Source organism: Mustela lutreola, chromosome 11 (genome assembly GCF_030435805.1).
Source record: "Mustela lutreola isolate mMusLut2 chromosome 11, mMusLut2.pri, whole genome shotgun sequence".
Lineage (NCBI taxonomy): Eukaryota > Metazoa > Chordata > Mammalia > Carnivora > Mustelidae > Mustela > Mustela lutreola.
The window spans coordinates 89,121,525-89,139,023 of NC_081300.1; the positions used below are offsets into that span (position 1 = coordinate 89,121,525).

General features: G+C 49.5%; 1 protein-coding gene across 7 annotated transcripts in view; it reads left to right on the top strand.

The window, feature by feature from the left end:
- NOS1 (nitric oxide synthase 1) overlaps positions 1-17,499 on the top strand; it is a 175,719-nt gene that overhangs the window by 75,494 nt on the left and 82,726 nt on the right. For 6 of the 7 annotated variants that reach the window (XM_059140981.1, XM_059140977.1, XM_059140980.1 and 3 more), the window contains exon 2: positions 11,646-12,787. In XM_059140981.1, coding sequence (XP_058996964.1) covers positions 12,066-12,787 — 722 coding nt within the window. In that variant the 5' untranslated portion in view covers positions 11,646-12,065. The remainder of the gene's footprint in view (positions 1-11,645; positions 12,788-17,499) is intronic. The other variant, XM_059140979.1, reaches the window with a different exon arrangement.

The following is a 17,499-nucleotide window of genomic DNA, read 5'->3' on the forward strand; positions in this document are numbered from 1 at the left end:
TAAAGGGGGTGCCACCACCCACTCCATATGTCTGCTCACATTCAGGAATACAGACCCAGTCCTTGAACTCATCCAGTGTTGCAAGAAAACCAGAAATTTGCATTTCACGTGAAATTTCCAGTTTTTATGTGGTGGTGCCCAATTTGAAATAAAATGTTTTTAGCTATGTTGACCAAACAACAGAGATCACAAGTAGGCAGAGAGGCAGGCAGAGAGAGAGGAGGAAGCAGGCTTCCTGTTGAGCAGAGAGCCCAATGTGGGGCTTGATCCCAGGACCGTGGGATCATGACCTGAGCTGAAGGCAGAGGCTTTAACCCACTGAGCCACCCAGGCACCCCTGACCTGAGACTTTTTGAAGCAACTGATATCCTGGGTCTAAAGCACTTTTGTGCAGAACAGTTTCTAGCTCAGGTAGAAATGAAATTCCATTTGCAATGGCCATTTTTGCAGGTCACGAAATCATTGAAAATCTGCAATTGTACTCAGTTCAGCCTAATATTATTGCTCCCTTGACTCAAGTGTCCTGCTCGAAGCTTCATGAGACTGCAAAAAAAAAAAGTAACACAGGCATTTAGAGGCAAATGGGAGCAATGTTTCTCAAGCCATAACGTGCACACCCATCACCTGGGGGTCTTCTGAAAATGCAGAGTCTATTCACAGGGCTGAGGTGGGGCCTGAGGTTCTGCGTTCCTAACCAGCTCTCAGCTGATACCTCCTGTCCATGAACCACACCGTGTCTAGCAGCACTAGACCATGTCCATCCCTGGTGATTCTACAAACTACATTGAGACCCCCTCTTTTATTTATTTTTTAAATAATTTATTTATTTGACAGAGAGGTCACAAGTAAGCAGAGAGGCAGGCGGAGAGAGAGGAGGAAGCAGGCTCCCCACTGAGCAGAGAGCCCGATGCGGGGCTTGATCCCAGGACCCTGAGATCATGACCTGAGCCGAAGGCAGAAGCTTAACCCACTGAGCCACCCAGGTGCCCAAGACCCCCCTTTTGACCTCCTCTTTTTCTGAATCCAGGTGTTCTTACCCGAGGATGTGTGGTCTTGTGTATTTGCTTTTTGATTTATAATGGGCTGCATTATCCACCCCCACCCCCACAGCTGCTTGACCAGAACTGAGCTCATACCAACCCTGCCTTCCTACATGGCCAGAATGGAGCTCTGGCTGTGACAGGGATGTTCTGGTTTTTCACTGGCCCCCACTGTTCCCTCTCACCTCCCACCTGGGCTACTTCATCCGATAGCTGTGGGCCCAGAGATTGAGATTTTGATTTACTGAGGACCTACTATGCGCTGGGCCCCTTGCTGCGCACCAAGGGTACAATGATAAACCAGAAAAGCATGATCCCTGTCTTCAAGGAGTGTACAATCTCATAGTTCATTTAGGATGATAGGGTTTGGGGACAAAGTAGTTACTCAATAAATGAGCAAATGAAGGCGTTGTCTTCATGAAGGTGGGGTCTCTGATATTATGATCCTGATTTTTATTTTTAATTTGAAAAACTACATTGATATTTATGGCTCCGTTAAGCAATACTGAATGAGCATAATCAGGTTTTTATCCTAATTTTGAATTTGATCATTTAAGCATTTACTTTGACAAGCAACTGATATGGGGTCTGTGGACCCCTATAGAGGTTTGGTGATGATTTTTGCCCTCCCTTCACCTGTCATGGTGTCTTCACAGCCTCTGTTATCAATTTGGATAGGGAGCTAATAATTGGAGGTGGTTCACTAGTTAGGGAGGGATAAGGAGATTCTGGACTGTGCAGGCTTATTTTGAATAATTAAGAAATAGTATAACATACATAAAAAGCATCTACCAAGAAGGCTGCAGCTCACATCCTGAAATTAGCATTACCGTCAAATATAGGACCATGAGTAAATTTCCAGATTTCATGGGGAAAGCAAGGAAGATGAGCCTGTAACTTGAGTTTGAGAAGATACCATACAAGAGAGATCGTCACTCTGACTCAGTCTCTAAGAACATTTGGCAAATCCTTCCCTATCTATAAGCCTCAAATTTCTCATCTGTAAAATGTAGGGTTAATCCAGTGACTCCTACTCTTACTGGGTAATGGAATGCTTAGAAAAGCATATTATGGACTATCTCCCCATATAAACATGCATATGCACAGACAAAAAAGTTGTGCACACAATTCCAGGATTGTCAGCAATCCCGAGCCCTGCTGAGGGTCCATAGACTCCTTATTGTGAGCAGTTAAAATAGAAAACCTCACAGTCCATTTCAGCACAAATTACTAACATTATGCATGGTGATCAGGCCAACTGAAATAAAAATACATAGTATTTGGAAAGCGGCAACAGCAAAGAATTTGAGCTGTCATTATTTGCAGGTGATACAGTTATCTGCTTGGAAAATCTGAGTCTAAAATTTACTGCAGCGAATAAAAGAGTTTAGTAAGTTAAAAATAAAAAGCAAAGATTTTGAGCTCAGATAAAATTGGTTTGTGTCAGTCTCTTGGTCACTGACTGTAGCTGGATAAACTCTGCAATGTAGTTAACCTCTTTGTGCCTCAATTTCAACATCTATAAAATGGGAGTAATACAATCATGACTTTCACATAGTTGTTGCAAGGATAAAATTAGATAATTCAGTGAAGTGCTTACATATATGAATGTTCAAAATATTAGGTTGAATTATAAGACGGTGGTGAATTTGATCATTTCCAAACCTACTAATTTAATATAGTGCAACCTAATTAATAAAAATTCAATGAAAAAAATTGCTGTGGATAACAGATCATTTACTCAGTGAATATTTATTTTGTACTTACCTGGCCCTAACATATTTTAGAAGAGAGTGAATTATATCTTTCAAATCAAAGCAGACCTATGTTGCCTGTGCAAATGTACATCACACCCATATCTGCCTTGGAGAGCTATTTTTCCTCCTGTCCTTCACCCTTTGTCCCCACATCCATGCTAATATAGAGCAGGTGCAAATGCATTTAGTCAATCTGAGAGTCTTGGATCTTTTACTCAAGTTTAACCCATTTATGTTTATTGTTTTTTCTGATCTATCTGACATCCGTGGTGTCATTTTCAATATTGCCATTTGTGTTTTCTATTTAATGTATTCTCTCTTCACTGAAACGAATTTGCAACTGATTCAGACCTACCTAGATGGTGTGACCTATTTGCAGGGGACTTTCAAGTTAAAGGAGCAGATATTATCCCTCTTGCCTTTAAAATAACCATTCTTATTTCTTTTTCCTTCCATGGGCACCTTTTGCCTAACCTAGTTTTCCTTCACCAGGGACAACCAAGGATACCAGGCATGAGAGGAGAAACTTGGTTGAGTGTCAAGTTAACACTGAGCGGCAGTCTGAAGGGTACCATTCTTGATGTCCTCCCTGAAATAAAGACTCAACATTGCTACGACGGTTGACATTCACGGTTTACAGAGTGCTCTTTACAGCACCTGTCCATTGAATCTTCACAAAAACCTTGGAAGTGGTTTTATTACCTTTTCAATTTCACAAAAAGAAATTGACATTCAAAGTGTTGAATGACTTGCCCAAAATCAAATGGCTGGGGAATGAGCCAAATCAAGTGTTTATTTTCTATAATCTCCCTTCATTCTCAAAATTATGGAAATAATGATACCGGGAAATGTTGACTCATCAGTATACTAGACCACAGTTAAATTATCTATTACTACTCAGGAATGACAGTTTTATCAAATTAGTTTCATTCATTCTTATCCTTTCTTTTGCCCTATTTTTATCCTGCCCTCCTCTGCTCTCATAGCCAGGAAATGCCATCATGATCCTTCTACTTGTAGAATCCAGAAGCTTTGGCCTTTGCCCCTCTACTGATTCAGTCACCACAAACTGTTGACCCAACCTCCTAAATATCTTTTAAACCTACCCACGTCCCTACTTCCTCCCTTCACAATGCTAACCACTGTCATCTCTCATCTCTGGCCTGCAGCAGCCTCCTAACTCGGGCTCCCCATAGCCAGCCTTGCCTCCCAGCCCTATTTTCCAGGCAGTAGCCAGAGTGATCTTTCTAGAATCTAAATCTGACCGTAGAATTTCTCTCCTCAAAACTCTTCAGAGCTTATCATCACTGTAAGAATGAAGTCCAAAATCTTTAACTTGGCTCTCAAGAGAGCTGCATGATCCAGCTTCTGAAGACCTCTCTGGCTTTATAAGACACTGGCTTTCTTCTACTGCCACAGTGGAGAGGGCATGGGGGAGTGGCTTAGATGCCTGTTGTCTCCCTTCTCCGTGCCTTTTCTCCTCCACCCCTCCCTCCCACCATCTACGCATTCAGTGTGGCTAACTCTATATCCTGACTCTTCCTCCAGGAAGCCTTCCCTGACCACCAGCACCCAGACTGTTAGGCATCCTGCCCATGCTGCTATTACCACCCTGTATTTCCACTTTGCACTATATGCTACATTTGTCATAATACCTCTCTCCACCCTCCCTGCTCCTGTCCCCACCAGACAGTAAGCTCTGAGGACAGGGAAGTTGTCTGTCTTATCCATCCCTGCATTTCCAGTGCCCCAGCTCCTTGCTGGCCCAGGTGAGAGCTGTATAAGGGTTCATAATGAGCAAATAGATGGTGTGAATGGGGGGAGGGGAAGGAAGAGAGGAAGGAGGAAAAGGGAGGGGAGGAAGAAAGAGGAAAAGAAGGAAAGGTTAATTGAGGGTATGAAATACACACTGTCTTTTTGCAACCATTTGTGTTTCATTTTTACATTAATACCAGTAGTGTGTCATTTTTACAGTAATGAGGCCATCGTCTTGGCTGTGATAATAGTCACATACCTGGCTTGAGATCGTTCATTTTCCTTGAGGTATGATCTAAAGCGACTCTAAAAAGAGTGGTTTAGGGCTGCCACACATTTAACGTAGATTATCCCATCGAATGTACTCCCACTTAATTACCCCATGTAATATACTGGTTTCTATCTTCAAGGTAGAAACCGTCATGTTCCCATTTTACAGATGACAAATCTGAGGCCAATAGGTAGTAGAAGTGGGTCACAAAGTCTTGGCTTTTGGCTCTAACTCTCCAGCCTTTGACCACTCCATGACACCCCCAGGAACGGAGTATGTCTGGTGGGGGCTGGGGGGGAGGAGGGGTGCATCTCTCGTGACTTTTGTGCCACTGAGGGGTGATGGAAGAATTTAATTACCTTAGCCCCAGACCCTGGAGTGTTCTGTCTCTGTGATGGATATAGTACTCTCCAGCTGGCTGAACTCACTCATAAAAATGAGCTTTGCAAAATGAAGATAAAATGAAGAGTCCATAATTCCCCAGATCTGTTCCAACATGAGGATAATAGCCTGTAGCTCTCTCCTGATAATGGACCCATGACATCCCCGTCTCACCCCAGTGGTGTTGACTCACCCCCAAGATCCAGGGCCTGAGTTTCTGGCTGCCTCTCTTGAGTTCCATGCCTCAACACCCCAAATCCCACCCCTTCGGTGTTCCAAGGACTCAGTGGGAGGATCCGCTCCTCTGAAAAGTAAGACCAACCTGTGGGTCCACAGCTTTCTCTTGGTTCTTCAGCACAGAGGGCTTTAAGCAACATAGGTCCTCGTGATAGCGTAGACGACCAATAGAATAAAGGCTGCTTGTATGATAATTATTAGTAGTAGCAGTGGGAAGAGGGCTCATTGGCTGGGCACTTACTGTAGTGTATGGCGTATTGTAAGAACTCGGAAAATATGAACTATCATTCCATCTTCACAGACACTCTGAAGAGATGCTATTATCATCCCCATTTTATAGATGCAGGAACCAGGACTCAGAGTGGTTAAGCAACTTGCCCACCGTCACAAAGCCAAGTGGAGAAGCTTAAGTACACATCTAAGACAGTCTGACTTCACAGACGGTGCTCTTTTTTTAAAATAGGATACAAAAACATAGTAAAAGATGAATAAATAAGCATTATGAAGGAACATACCAAAAAAAAAAGAACATACAATAAAAAGTAAGTTTTCTTCCCAACCCATCCTATCCCTAGCCTTCTGGTCCCTTCACCCAGAAGCAAGCACTGTTACCAGTATCTTGGATATTTTTCCAGAGATACTGAGTGCATCTCTGAACTTATTAAAGGATGGATGAAAACATAGGATGGATGTGTAACTATATTTATAGATCTGTGCTGTTCATCTTTTGAAATTTCACAGTGTGTCTTCAAGAGCGTTCCTCATGGGTCCTTTTAAATCGAATCCCTGTCCCCTTATTTAATGCCTGCACAGGACTCCATCGTATGGATGTGCCATTGTGTATTTAATCTGTTGATACTCTGAACAACTCTGTGTGTAAGGATGTTTCTTCCAGTTTATCTGCAGGAGAAAGTCCTAAAAATTGAATTGCCAGGACAGAGATCTGTGTATTTTAAATTGTAGGGTAGATCCTGTCAAATTGCCGTTCAAAGAGGTAGTACAAAGCGGCAGTGTGAGAGAGCGAGTGTTTCCCGCTGCCTCGCGACAGGGTGTCATCTCAGCCTGGAAACACCCGTGAACTTATCCTGCTCTCTCTGACTTATGCTTAAGAGGTATGGGCAATAGGTCTGGGGAGATCGAGGTCATTATCAGCAAACCGAAGCCATGAAACATGTCTGGGGTACCCCATGGGGACCAGGTGCCCCTGTCTCAGGGATCCCCAAGACACAGAATGCCAACTCAAGCCTCCTGATTTGCAGAGGTTGGCGGGTTTGTAGCTATGACTTGTCAGCGTGGGAGAAAGCACGTCGCCTTGATTCCCCGGGTGGTGTTCTCTCCGGGGAAAGACTGCAAATTAGCAGTTCGGGAGATGTAAGGAAGTTGGTTGCTTCGTGGTGTTTTGTTGTTGTTTTTTAAAGAGCACAGTTGGGTTATGGGGCGGGTCTTTTGTGTGTGTGGAGGGTGGCGGTATTTTGTTTTGATTTTAAGACATGGAGACTTGAGATTTGTTTTTAAATAAGATTGGAGGGAGATGGGAAACAGAGCTGTAACCCATCAGAGATTTGGTGGGAGTGCGAACGGAAAACACCCAGGAGTTCACAGGCTGGGTGTTGTCTTTTTCCTTCGATATTGTTCATTTAAAAGGTAATACACATATAATTAAAAACATAATTTAAATGATATTCAAATAGAAAAATAAGATAGACTGCAAAGTATGTCTCCCTCCTACTTCTGACTTGTAATATTCTTTGTGAATTGCAACTACTAATACCCATTCCTTCCAGAATATTCTCTGCATTTACACATGCAGAATTTACATGTATTTTTGTATCATGGGCTCATTTCATACCTGTGAGTAGAGGTCTGCCTCATTCTTTTTAAAGAAACGGGCATTATATAGAGGGTTAGACTTCAAAGGACTTTCAGACAATGGGATGTTGCAGACTCTGTTCTTAGCCCTGGTAACATCCTGCTGTTGCCTCCCTCTTCACATAGTTCTAGGTGGATTTTTCTCCCCTGCCCCATCCCCATCACGCCTGTTCTCAGAGGTCAGCCTCAAACGTGGCAAGATCTTTGCTAACCCTCTGTACCATTTTTCTGGTTTCTTTAGAAAGAATAATTATCTTCTGCCTGGTGAAGTTACCAGTAGATTCTCAAGGGGGCCTAAGGGAATACAGAGAGGTCAGACTTTAGACCGGCCCAATTTTACGTTCTTTTTTTTTCTAACTAGCCTTTGAAACCCAGTGTGTATTTTGCTCTTACGACAGATCTCAGTGGAACAAGCCACAGTTAAGGGGGGTTAGTGGCCACATGCGGCTAGCAGCTGCCTTACTGGAGAGCACAGCCCTAGACAGCAACCCCCATCCGTCGCTGACCCATGTTGAATGGACCCCTTGCTTCTCCAGGCCTCCGTCTCCTCTCATTTTTGAATGAAAGTTGGTTTGGATGATCTCAAGAGCTCCCCTTCATCCCAATGTCTTCTGACCTTCAGTGCTAAAAATGGAAGGTCATGGACAAGCCAAGACAAGTAGGTCTGATATAGCAGCTTAATCTCACCATCTGTAAAATGGGGACAATCCGGTGTCACCCCGATCAGAGTGAGGATGAAAAATTATGGCAGCCGTTGAGGAAGTGATTTGGGGAGGAAGAGAAATGAGGCACATTGTGGGGTTGGTGTGAGGATTGGGATTCACCCCAGTGAGTGCGCTGAATCCACTCGCTAGACCCAAGGTTGCTGACCGGGTTCACTTCTCTGAACCCTACTCATCTCATCCATGGGTAACGTAACGTGGGGCTAGAGGTCTCTCCATACAGTCTCTGCTTGGATCAAATAAGGCACCCGTGCAGAGGGCTGGGCACCCTGCTTAGCTCATAGGAAACTCTCCAGTACTAGAAACCGCCGCTGTCCCCACCCCCTGGTCGCAGAAACGCAGCCCAGAATGGGGAGTGGCTTGCCCAAGGTCACGGTGAGATGGTAGTAGCAGACGCTGCCCTATTTTGGCTCCCTCCTTGTTGCTGGCAACTGTCCCAAAAGTCAGCCGCTAATTTCCTCGCAGCAAGGTAAATGAAATAAATACACCCAAAACCGCTGAACTACTCGAATGAGGCCCGGGTCCAAGTATTGTTTCCATGGTATGTACGCTGGCGTGCACGCATGTGATTTGTTTAAAATCACTGTTCCAAAGGGCGGAGGCTGGCTTGGCAGGACGTGCCGCCCAGCACCCGGATCCCCGTGTTCAGGGCCCTGTTCCACCACCAGTGCCAGATCCCACCAGCTTTCCAGCAAAGGGCCCCTTCGAGATGGCACATGAAACTACCTGTGGCGAAACTGGGATGGTGGAGAAAATTAAAACGACAAGCCAGGAAGCCCAGATCGTTACCTATTATATAACAGTAACAGGAAGCCCTTTCTTCTAGGCATTGGCTGTGCGACATTGCTGCGTACCCTGCACTCGCCGTTTTAATTACTCCTTCTGGTTACCCAGGAAAGGGGTGGCTGCTTAACAAGCCCGTTTTATAGATAAGGAAATAGAAGTTCCAAGAAAATAAAGAACTCATCTGGAAACAGAGAGAGCCAGGAAGGGGCCTTAAAAATCTTCCCCGGGGCAGAAGGGTCGCCAGCCACCCCCGTTGACGCAGGAGCCTCCTGGACTCCGGACATTCATAAGCTGGGACAAGTGGGTCTCCCTAGAGCAGCTTAATTTATTCATCTGTAAAATGGGGATATTCAAACTTGACCTTGGTGAGAGTGAGAATAAAATTACTGCAGCAGATGAGGCTGTGTTCTGCGGAGGAACAGGAGGGAGACAGTGTTGTGGGATTATTATTAGGATCAAGGTGGATGGGTGAGTAGAGCTTAGAATCTGTTGGCTGAGACACAGAGCTTGTCCCTTCCTCTCTCCCTCTCTGCAGACACTGAATATCCCTGCTTCTCCCAAGCCCAGCCTCTTTCCAGTTCCTTCCAACAATCAGGTTGCCTTTCTTAGGTCAAAGTGTGAGAAACAGCACCCCAATTTCCCAAGCACCGGCCAGTAGCCCTCCCTGATTTGAAAACCAGCCGAGAAAGAGTTTGAAAAGCTGAACGTGGCTGGGAAGTCTTGTGGGTCATTTTATCCTTTTTCTTTTGTCTTGAGGTAGGCCCAGGATCTGTCCTTTTCTAGGGTCTGGCCCAAGCCAGCAGTGGGAGAAAAGCTCTTTGGAAACCTTGCCTTCCCAAAAGCTCACCTGCGAGTCCCTTCTTTAATTAAAGAATGGAGTCCACTGCCAAAGTTGGACACTCAAGAGAGAGCTAGAGGTCTCAGCTGTCTCTGCCTCCAGCTAAACAACCAACATCCTGGGTTTGGTACCCAGAAGAAATGGGGCTTGGGAGAGTTAAGGAAGCAAAGGGGTCAGGGAAGGACCGATCCTCCCCTGTGAGGAAAGACACAGGGGTTCTGGATGGTTCTCTCTCTCTCCACAAACCAGAACCCCAGCAGCAAGAAGCTGAAAGACACTCAGCCAGTCGACACACGGGCCACACATGCTCACACACCCAGCGGAGAAATGACACAGCACGAGGGCAATGCATGAATACAGAGAGACACACACACACACACCGCGACACCAGATGGAGAACACAGCCCGGGCCGGGCCTGGGTATTCATTATTCCCTCACCCACACAGAGGGGCTGGCAGAGTTACATAACGTGGGCTGCAAAAGGGGGAGGCTAGCTTACTAACCGCCCTGCCCTAAGGGGATCCAGGAAGGGGCACCTCTTTCTTGGGGGGGGGGGGGCGGGTGTCTGCACCCATCTCCCGCTCACAGAGGCAGCGGGGAGCTTGTCGGCTGCCTCAGCCCCTGGATGACCCCGGGAGTTCGCTAAAAGGGAAACGAGGAGTGAGCGTCACTTTGTTCGTGGTGACAGCTGGGGGCTCCCTCCTTGCGCTGAGCATGGCGAGGATGTCAGCCGGGAAGGCTGCTTGGGATAGAACTGGAAACTGGGCTTGAACTTGGGGGGGCTAGAGCAAGGTGGAGGGGTTCTCTGCTATCTCCCACCAGCCCCCACCCCCCCACCCCCGCAACACACAGATCACCCGCTCCAGGTCAGACACACGGGACACACTAACGTAACTGCCCGCTGTGCTCATGCCGCAGGGGCACACATCTCACCTGGGCCACAGTATCCCCAGCTGGACTCCCAGCCATACCCCATTTCTCCAAACCTGGGGGAGCCAGAGGGAGTTAAGAAAGTAACCAGAATATGAACTTTTCTCAACTGGAGTGTAAGTTTAAAAAGCTCGGGCTCAAGAGTGGGGCAGACCTGAGTTCAAAGCCTCTCTTTGCTGTCATTTCCACGTGACTTTGGACAACTAACTAACGCCCTTCCCAGGCCTGTTGAAGGGTTACCATGAGGATCAAAGGCCAATGTATTTATATACACACACATACATACATTAAGAGCATACCTGTTTAATAAGTCTCCACTATGCTTAATCTTTTGGGATTTTTCTTCATTCAACAAGTACTCATGGAGCACCTACTGTGCTCACAATAACCCTGAGGGTACACCGTCCCCTCTCCTTAGTGTTCCCCCATTAGGGTTGCAGGCAGTCTGTGGAGTACAGATGTCCTCTAAAGTTTTGTGTGGACCCGTTGCCTTTATAATGGTCTGTCATGTGTCCTCTGGAGCCGGGAACAAGTTGATAGTTACCAAGATGGTCAGAAAGGGTGGTTGACACTGTTGGCGGCATTCCCCTTCCAGTGGGCTTGTTTTGGGGACTTGGGGAGTGGGTGGGACAGAGAGCCCAAGGATCTGTCCTGGCTGAGCTCCTGACAGGCGAGTGGAAATGCGGGTTAGACCCAGAGAGCCAAAGGCCACGAGACAAGTTGGAACGGTGACTCCTCATGATGGGAGAGATAAGAGATGAGATCGTGATTTCTGCCTTTTGGTTTCTAGGCTATCAGGTTTCCCCAGGGAGACTGTTGGTCTCAGGGGGCTCTGATCATGGGAGAGGAAACCAGGCAATTTGCAGCTAACAGGGAAGGGCCCGCATCCCCTCAAGGAGGAAGGATTCCGTTTCGAGGTTGGCTTCCAAACCCTAGTGTCTTGTGGTTAGACTTCTCTGTTGGCTGCATTTTTCCATCTCGCTTTTGAAGATGGCGCTGGGCGCCCCACATCGATCTCTGTCCGGTCGCTTCACCCCTCCTCTGTTCCTTCTCTCCAGCACAGGTCTGACGGGCCGGCAATGCCCAGGGAATAGTGCCCAGGAGTTTGCGTCACCTCGAGACACATCTAGACGCCTCCACCAGACACTTCTCCTCCCCAGTCGGCCTGACCTGTGGCTTCGGGACACGCCCCACGGCTTCTCCTGACGTCTGCCCGATCGACCATCACTTCCTAGAGAACAAGGAGGAAGGCAGACGCATGAAATCATGCCACTGAGGGCCAGATGGGAGTGAGAGGGTGACGCCGAGTTGACGTCAGAGACGGAGAGGACGAACCCAAGAGTAGCTCCTTCTTGAGCCTCCCCGAGCCACCAGCCCCTGGCTCTTCCTCTTGGCACAGCGTAAAGCCTGGATCCTCCTGGTGAACTCGACTTGGCTTGACCTATTTTAAGTCTTCGGACCCCCGGACACTAGACGCCATGGAGAGTCAGGTGTTCAGTGTTCAGCAGATCCAACCCAACGTCATTTCCGTCCGCCTCTTCAAGCGCAAGGTGGGGGGCCTGGGCTTCCTGGTGAAGGAGCGGGTGAACAAGCCACCCGTGATCATCTCCGACCTGATCCGAGGGGGTGCCGCGGAGCAGAGCGGCCTCATCCAGGCTGGCGACATTATCCTCGCCGTCAACGGCCAGCCCCTGGTGGACCTGAGCTATGACAGTGCCCTGGAGGTGCTCAGGGGCATCGCCTCTGAGACCCACGTGGTCCTCATTCTGAGGGGCCCTGAGGGCTTCACCACTCACCTGGAGACCACTTTCACTGGGGACGGGACCCCCAAGACCATCCGGGTGACGCGGCCCCTGGGTCTGCCCACCACAGCCGTCGATCTCTCTCACCAGTCATCAGCCAGCAAGGAGCACATGCCGGCCGTGGACGGGACCATGGGCCCTGGCAACGGCCCCCAGCATACCCAGGACAGCAGGCAGGAAGCAGGCTCACTCTCGAACACCAACAGCCTGGCCCCCAGACCCCCAGGCCAGGACCCCACCAAGAAAAGCACTGGGGGCGCCCCCCAAGACAGCCAGAACAGTGAATTGCTCAAAGAGATAGAGCCTGTGCTGAGCCTTCTCACCAGTGGGAGCAAAGGGATCAACGGAGGCGGACCCTCCAAGGCGGAGACAAAAGACGCGGAAGTCCAGGTGGACAGGTAAGTGCCGCAGGTGTGTGCGCACGGGCGTGTGTGCGCACGGGTGTGTGTGCATGTGTGTCCTGTATGGAAGCGTGTCCTGCTACTCGGTGTCGGACCCGGGAGCCAACCTGAGCTGTTGCAGATGCTCACCCAGGCACATCCGCTCGGCCCCTCTTGCCTCTTTCCCTTAAAACGGCACTCGTGAGAGCAAAATGGGTGTAACTTCAGGCCTGTATCTCTTGCCGTGAGACCCAGAGCTAGGAGTCATGGTTGCTGATGCCGTGTCTTCCAGCAACCCCTCGAGGTGGGTATTTTTGCAATCTGCAATTCATGGGGCAGAAGACTGAGGCTCGGAGGGAAGGGGCCTCTCCCGGGTCATCCAGAGAGCGAGAGGCGCGTGTCCGTGGCAGTCTTGGCACAGGGTGAAGGCCAAGGTCCCGGGAATTGGGAGAGGATGAGCTGAGGCCTGGGTAACCCTCAGCCTAACCCAGCTGTCCTTGTGACAGCCGCTGGGAACAAGCGAGGAATCAAAGCAGAGAACTGGCCCCAGTTCCCCCAAAACTGGGCTTACTTAGGTTGTGCAGGAGCTAAGGCTAGAACGCGAAGACCCAGGTCCCGGTCCCCCTGATTCTGGAGAGGAAGAGAACAGGCAATGCCCACCTGGCAAATTCAGGGGAACCGGGACTTGGGTGATTCTAGCACCTTCTTTGGGGAGGAATTGGCAGGTGGGCCAGGGGTCAGAGAATAGTGGGTCCAGAGATATGAGAGAGAGGGAAATTTTTCTCTGCCCCCTTCTGCTGTCATCTTAGATTAGCATTAACTCTACAGCCCCCACTACAGGGGAGGCTGAGGTGTGGGGCCACCCAGAAACCCAGGCCAAGATTTCCCAACCCTCTGTCCAAGGACCCCTGAGTATCTGGAGAGCATGAAGAGGTCCCCAAGTTGTCCCTCAGGGACGTGGATTAAAGAACTCTCCAGACCCGTGCACCAATTCATTTACCAGTTGTTCACTGAAGGTCTACTGTGGCCAGACACTGCTCTGGGCACCAGGGGTAAAGCAATGAATGGGACAGACAAACCCTCTGACCTTGTGAGTGAATGAAATAGACAAGCCCCTTGATCTTGGGGAGCTTATAGTGTTGTGGGAAAGATGAAGAGTAAATGAGATCAAGATGTTAAAATATGTAGGCCATCGGTGATATGTGCTAAGGAGATATACGGAACAAGGAAGGGGTCAGGAAGTAATGGGGAGAGTGAATTTTAGAGAGAGAGGCTGGGCAGGTCTCCAGGAAGGTGACATTGGAAGACCCAGTAGAAGGGGAAGAAAGGCTCTTTGAAGCTTTATGGAGAAGGGCCATTCCATGCAGAGGGAGCAGCAGGTGCCAAGGTCCTGAGGTAGGAGTGTGCCTTATATGGTGGAGAAATTGCACAGGATCTAGTCTTCCTTCCTAATGGGTCAGCCCCCAAACTGCCTTTTGGTGGGGGCTCAGTCTGTGGCACCCCATCTCAGACCACCATTGCTTCCTGGAACTTTTGAAACTTTTCCCACCTGGGCAAAAACCAAACCAATTCCAGCAAGACACCAAGAAGGAAGATGAGCCTGTATCAGAAGCCGCCAGGCATCCCCTGCTGCCCTTTGAGCTCCTGTCCTCCGTCCTGCTCTCTTCTGTCTTCTGCACATTCCTGGGGCAGCTTGGAGTTTCCCTCATACCTTTGGTCCCTTCTCTACAGGAGACAGTGTCTTGGCCCCAGTACACAGCTCATGGTGTGACCCTCTTGGTGGGGCAAGTGTCAGGGAGCCCCTATCATCCTGACCTTCCTTTCCAGAGCTGGAGGCCGGGATTTGTCCTTGGAGCTGTCCTGGTTTGCAGAGATCTGGGGCCTGGTTCACCCACGACTAAACACGAGACCCCCACCCCAGGCAAGAACCCAGTCTTCAGGGTCGCTGCCGCCTCCCAGGGTTCCCTTCAGCGGCTCACACGGGAAAGACAACATAGTCTTGAGATAACTTCTGGGAAGCCAGCAGCCGCCAAGTCTCATTCAATGGATTTAAATCTTAAAGCAGTTGGAGAATCCAGGTTCAGTCATTGGCCTGGTTTTTCTGGGACACCACCCGAAGTGCCTCCCCTCAAAGTTTCCTGGGTAGACCCTCTTCCTCAACACCCCTTCTCCCAGGAGGAGCAGCAGGAAGCTGAGTAAGAGTGTTACATCGGGTGTTCTATCTGGGGCCGTATCTAGCGTTCCGTACACTTGGTTCTGAGTCTTGGCTGGGCGCAGGGCGGGCGTGGGGTCAGGAGCGTCAGAATTCGCTGGGGCTTTATTTCAGTCCCATCCCGGACCCAGGAGCCTGAATCTCCCTGTGTGACGTGGAGAAGTCCCCGGCAGGTCCCTCCCCATCCCAGAAGCCAGTATGACCCTCTCCCAGCTGACAGGGCAGGACACACAAGCCCGGCCCGGCGCGGGACACCAGGATTGGCGGAGGTCATGAAATACAAAGGACTTGAACTGCAGCCCTCTCATAGGCCAGGCCTGAGGGGGCGCCTCTCCAAACCCCAACTCAGAAAAGCAGGCTTTGTTTCCCCGAGGGTGGAGGGAGGACACGCCAGTCTGATGTGGGGTCTCCTCCAGCGGCCCTAGTTTCCCAAACTGGGGGGCTGCCCCGAGCTCTTGACCTGCCCTCGTCCATCACAGCCTTCATTCCAGTGACCAAAAGGAGCAGCAAACACTGCTTTGGAGGAGGCATCGTTTGGAAGAAAGTGGCCCGGGGCAAGTCCAGGGCTCCACGAACCCAGCTGAGGGAAGCGGTTCGAAGGAGGAGTATTGTCTGATGCCAGCACGTGGTTTCCCTGGCTTGATGACCCACACCTGTGCTGGGCTCAGAACTTTCCCTCACCTTCCGCCACTTTAACAAGTATTTTTTTTAAGTATTTTATTTATTTATTTGACAGAGACAGATCACAAGTAGGCAGAGAGGCAGGCAGAGAGAGAGAGGAGGAAGCAGGCTCCCTGCTGAGCAGAGAGCCCCATGCGGGACTCGATCCCAGGACCCTGAGATCATGACCTGAGCCGAAGGCAGAGGCTTTAACCCACTGAGCCACCCAGGTGCCCCTTAACGAGTATTTTTAAATGCCTCCTTTACTAGCCAGGAGCAAATTCATGGATCATATAACCTACTCACACTTTACATTTTTTAATAAATATAATGCCCTAACGATAAAAGAAAGGACACCAAGCATAAAAGCAATTTATTGTAGGGGTGCCTGGGTGGCACAGTCGGTTGGTGTCCGACTCTTGGTTTCAGCTTAGGTCATGATCTCATGGTCGTGAGATCAGGCCCTGTATCAGGCTCCCTGGTTAGCGGAAAGTCTGCTTGGGTGTCTCTCTCCCTTTCCCTCTGCCTCAACCCCCTCTGTGCATGCTCTCTCTCTCTCTCTCTCTCTCTCTGTGTCTCAAATAAAAAAATAAATCTTTAAAAGAAAAAAAGTAACTTATAGTAATAGAAGTTCTAATGTAATAGATCAGTACTTGGATATTTGCCCCTACACGTAGAATTAGCCCGCACATGACAGTGTCAAATGTGGATTTGACACAAGTGTGTCATTTTGGCAACTCAGACACCACCAGTAGGGTCGTCTTAGTGATGTGGTATGGGATTTTCCGAAGTGGTGACTGGACTCCCGATAAAACGGTGTCCTGTCTTGATTTGACCCAGTGGTGGCCTACAAGGAAAATTCACGATATTTTAAAGCCGTGTTTATATGTCCGACCCAATTGGAATCTTGGCTCAGGAATCAAAGCTTAGCTTGCTTCGGATCTGGGTGAATGTCCAAAAGGTGCGTGGCAGCCAGGCCCCGTCTTCCCTGTGTGGGTTTGTCCCTGGCACTGAAAGATGTCCCCCCACCTCCGAGGCCACCTCCTTCCCACTGTGATGGCAGGAGCCCTCGAGATCGTTGGAACAACCCAAACTTCTGGTTGTTGCAGATGTGCCCTCAGGAATCACCAGCCTGCCTCCCAGTGGCTGAGCTAAATGCCGTGCTGAGTGTCAGCGTCCCGAGTCAGGAAACGGAAGCCCAGGGACAGAACGGTCTTCAGGGTCACTCTTGGGCCTGGCAGGCCTGGGAGCATCCGAGCCCCTTGGAGCACACGGTGGCCTAGAAATGACGCACCCTTCCAGGGGCTTCCCCATCCAGGCTGCTTTGTGGGGTGGGGTCAGAGCTGGCTTCCGGGTGGCCCCCGCCAGGCCTGGAGCCCCCGGCTACGGCAGCAGTCTGTGGCTTCTGGGGGACCAAGCAGAGGCTGGGGCCATCCCTGGTTCTCAGCGGTGCCCTTGACTTTCCTGTTCTCTTGGCTTCATTTCCTTCCTTTCCTCTTTCCTCTTGGACGCGGACCTGTTCTCCTGCTTTATCTAGTTCCTTTCCGTTGCAGGGCATCCCTGGTCCTGTTGCTGGGATGCTGGCCCTTCGCGGGGGGGAGATGCGATGGCTCGTGTAGGTACAGCCTCACCTTGCATCTGGGGGGAGGTGGACCTGGCGGGTGATGGCAGCATGTGGGTGTGTAAGGAAGGGAAATCTGGGGGCTTCTGGAACCTTCTGCCCTTGGGAGCGGTCACTTTAAAATGCTGCGTGTCAGAGGATATCCAGGTTGTTCTGCTGCCCTGAAGGAGGGTTCTAAAGAGGCCAAGGTCCCTGGCCCAGCATCCATCTGGACCAGCCGGTCAGCCTCCCCTGTGC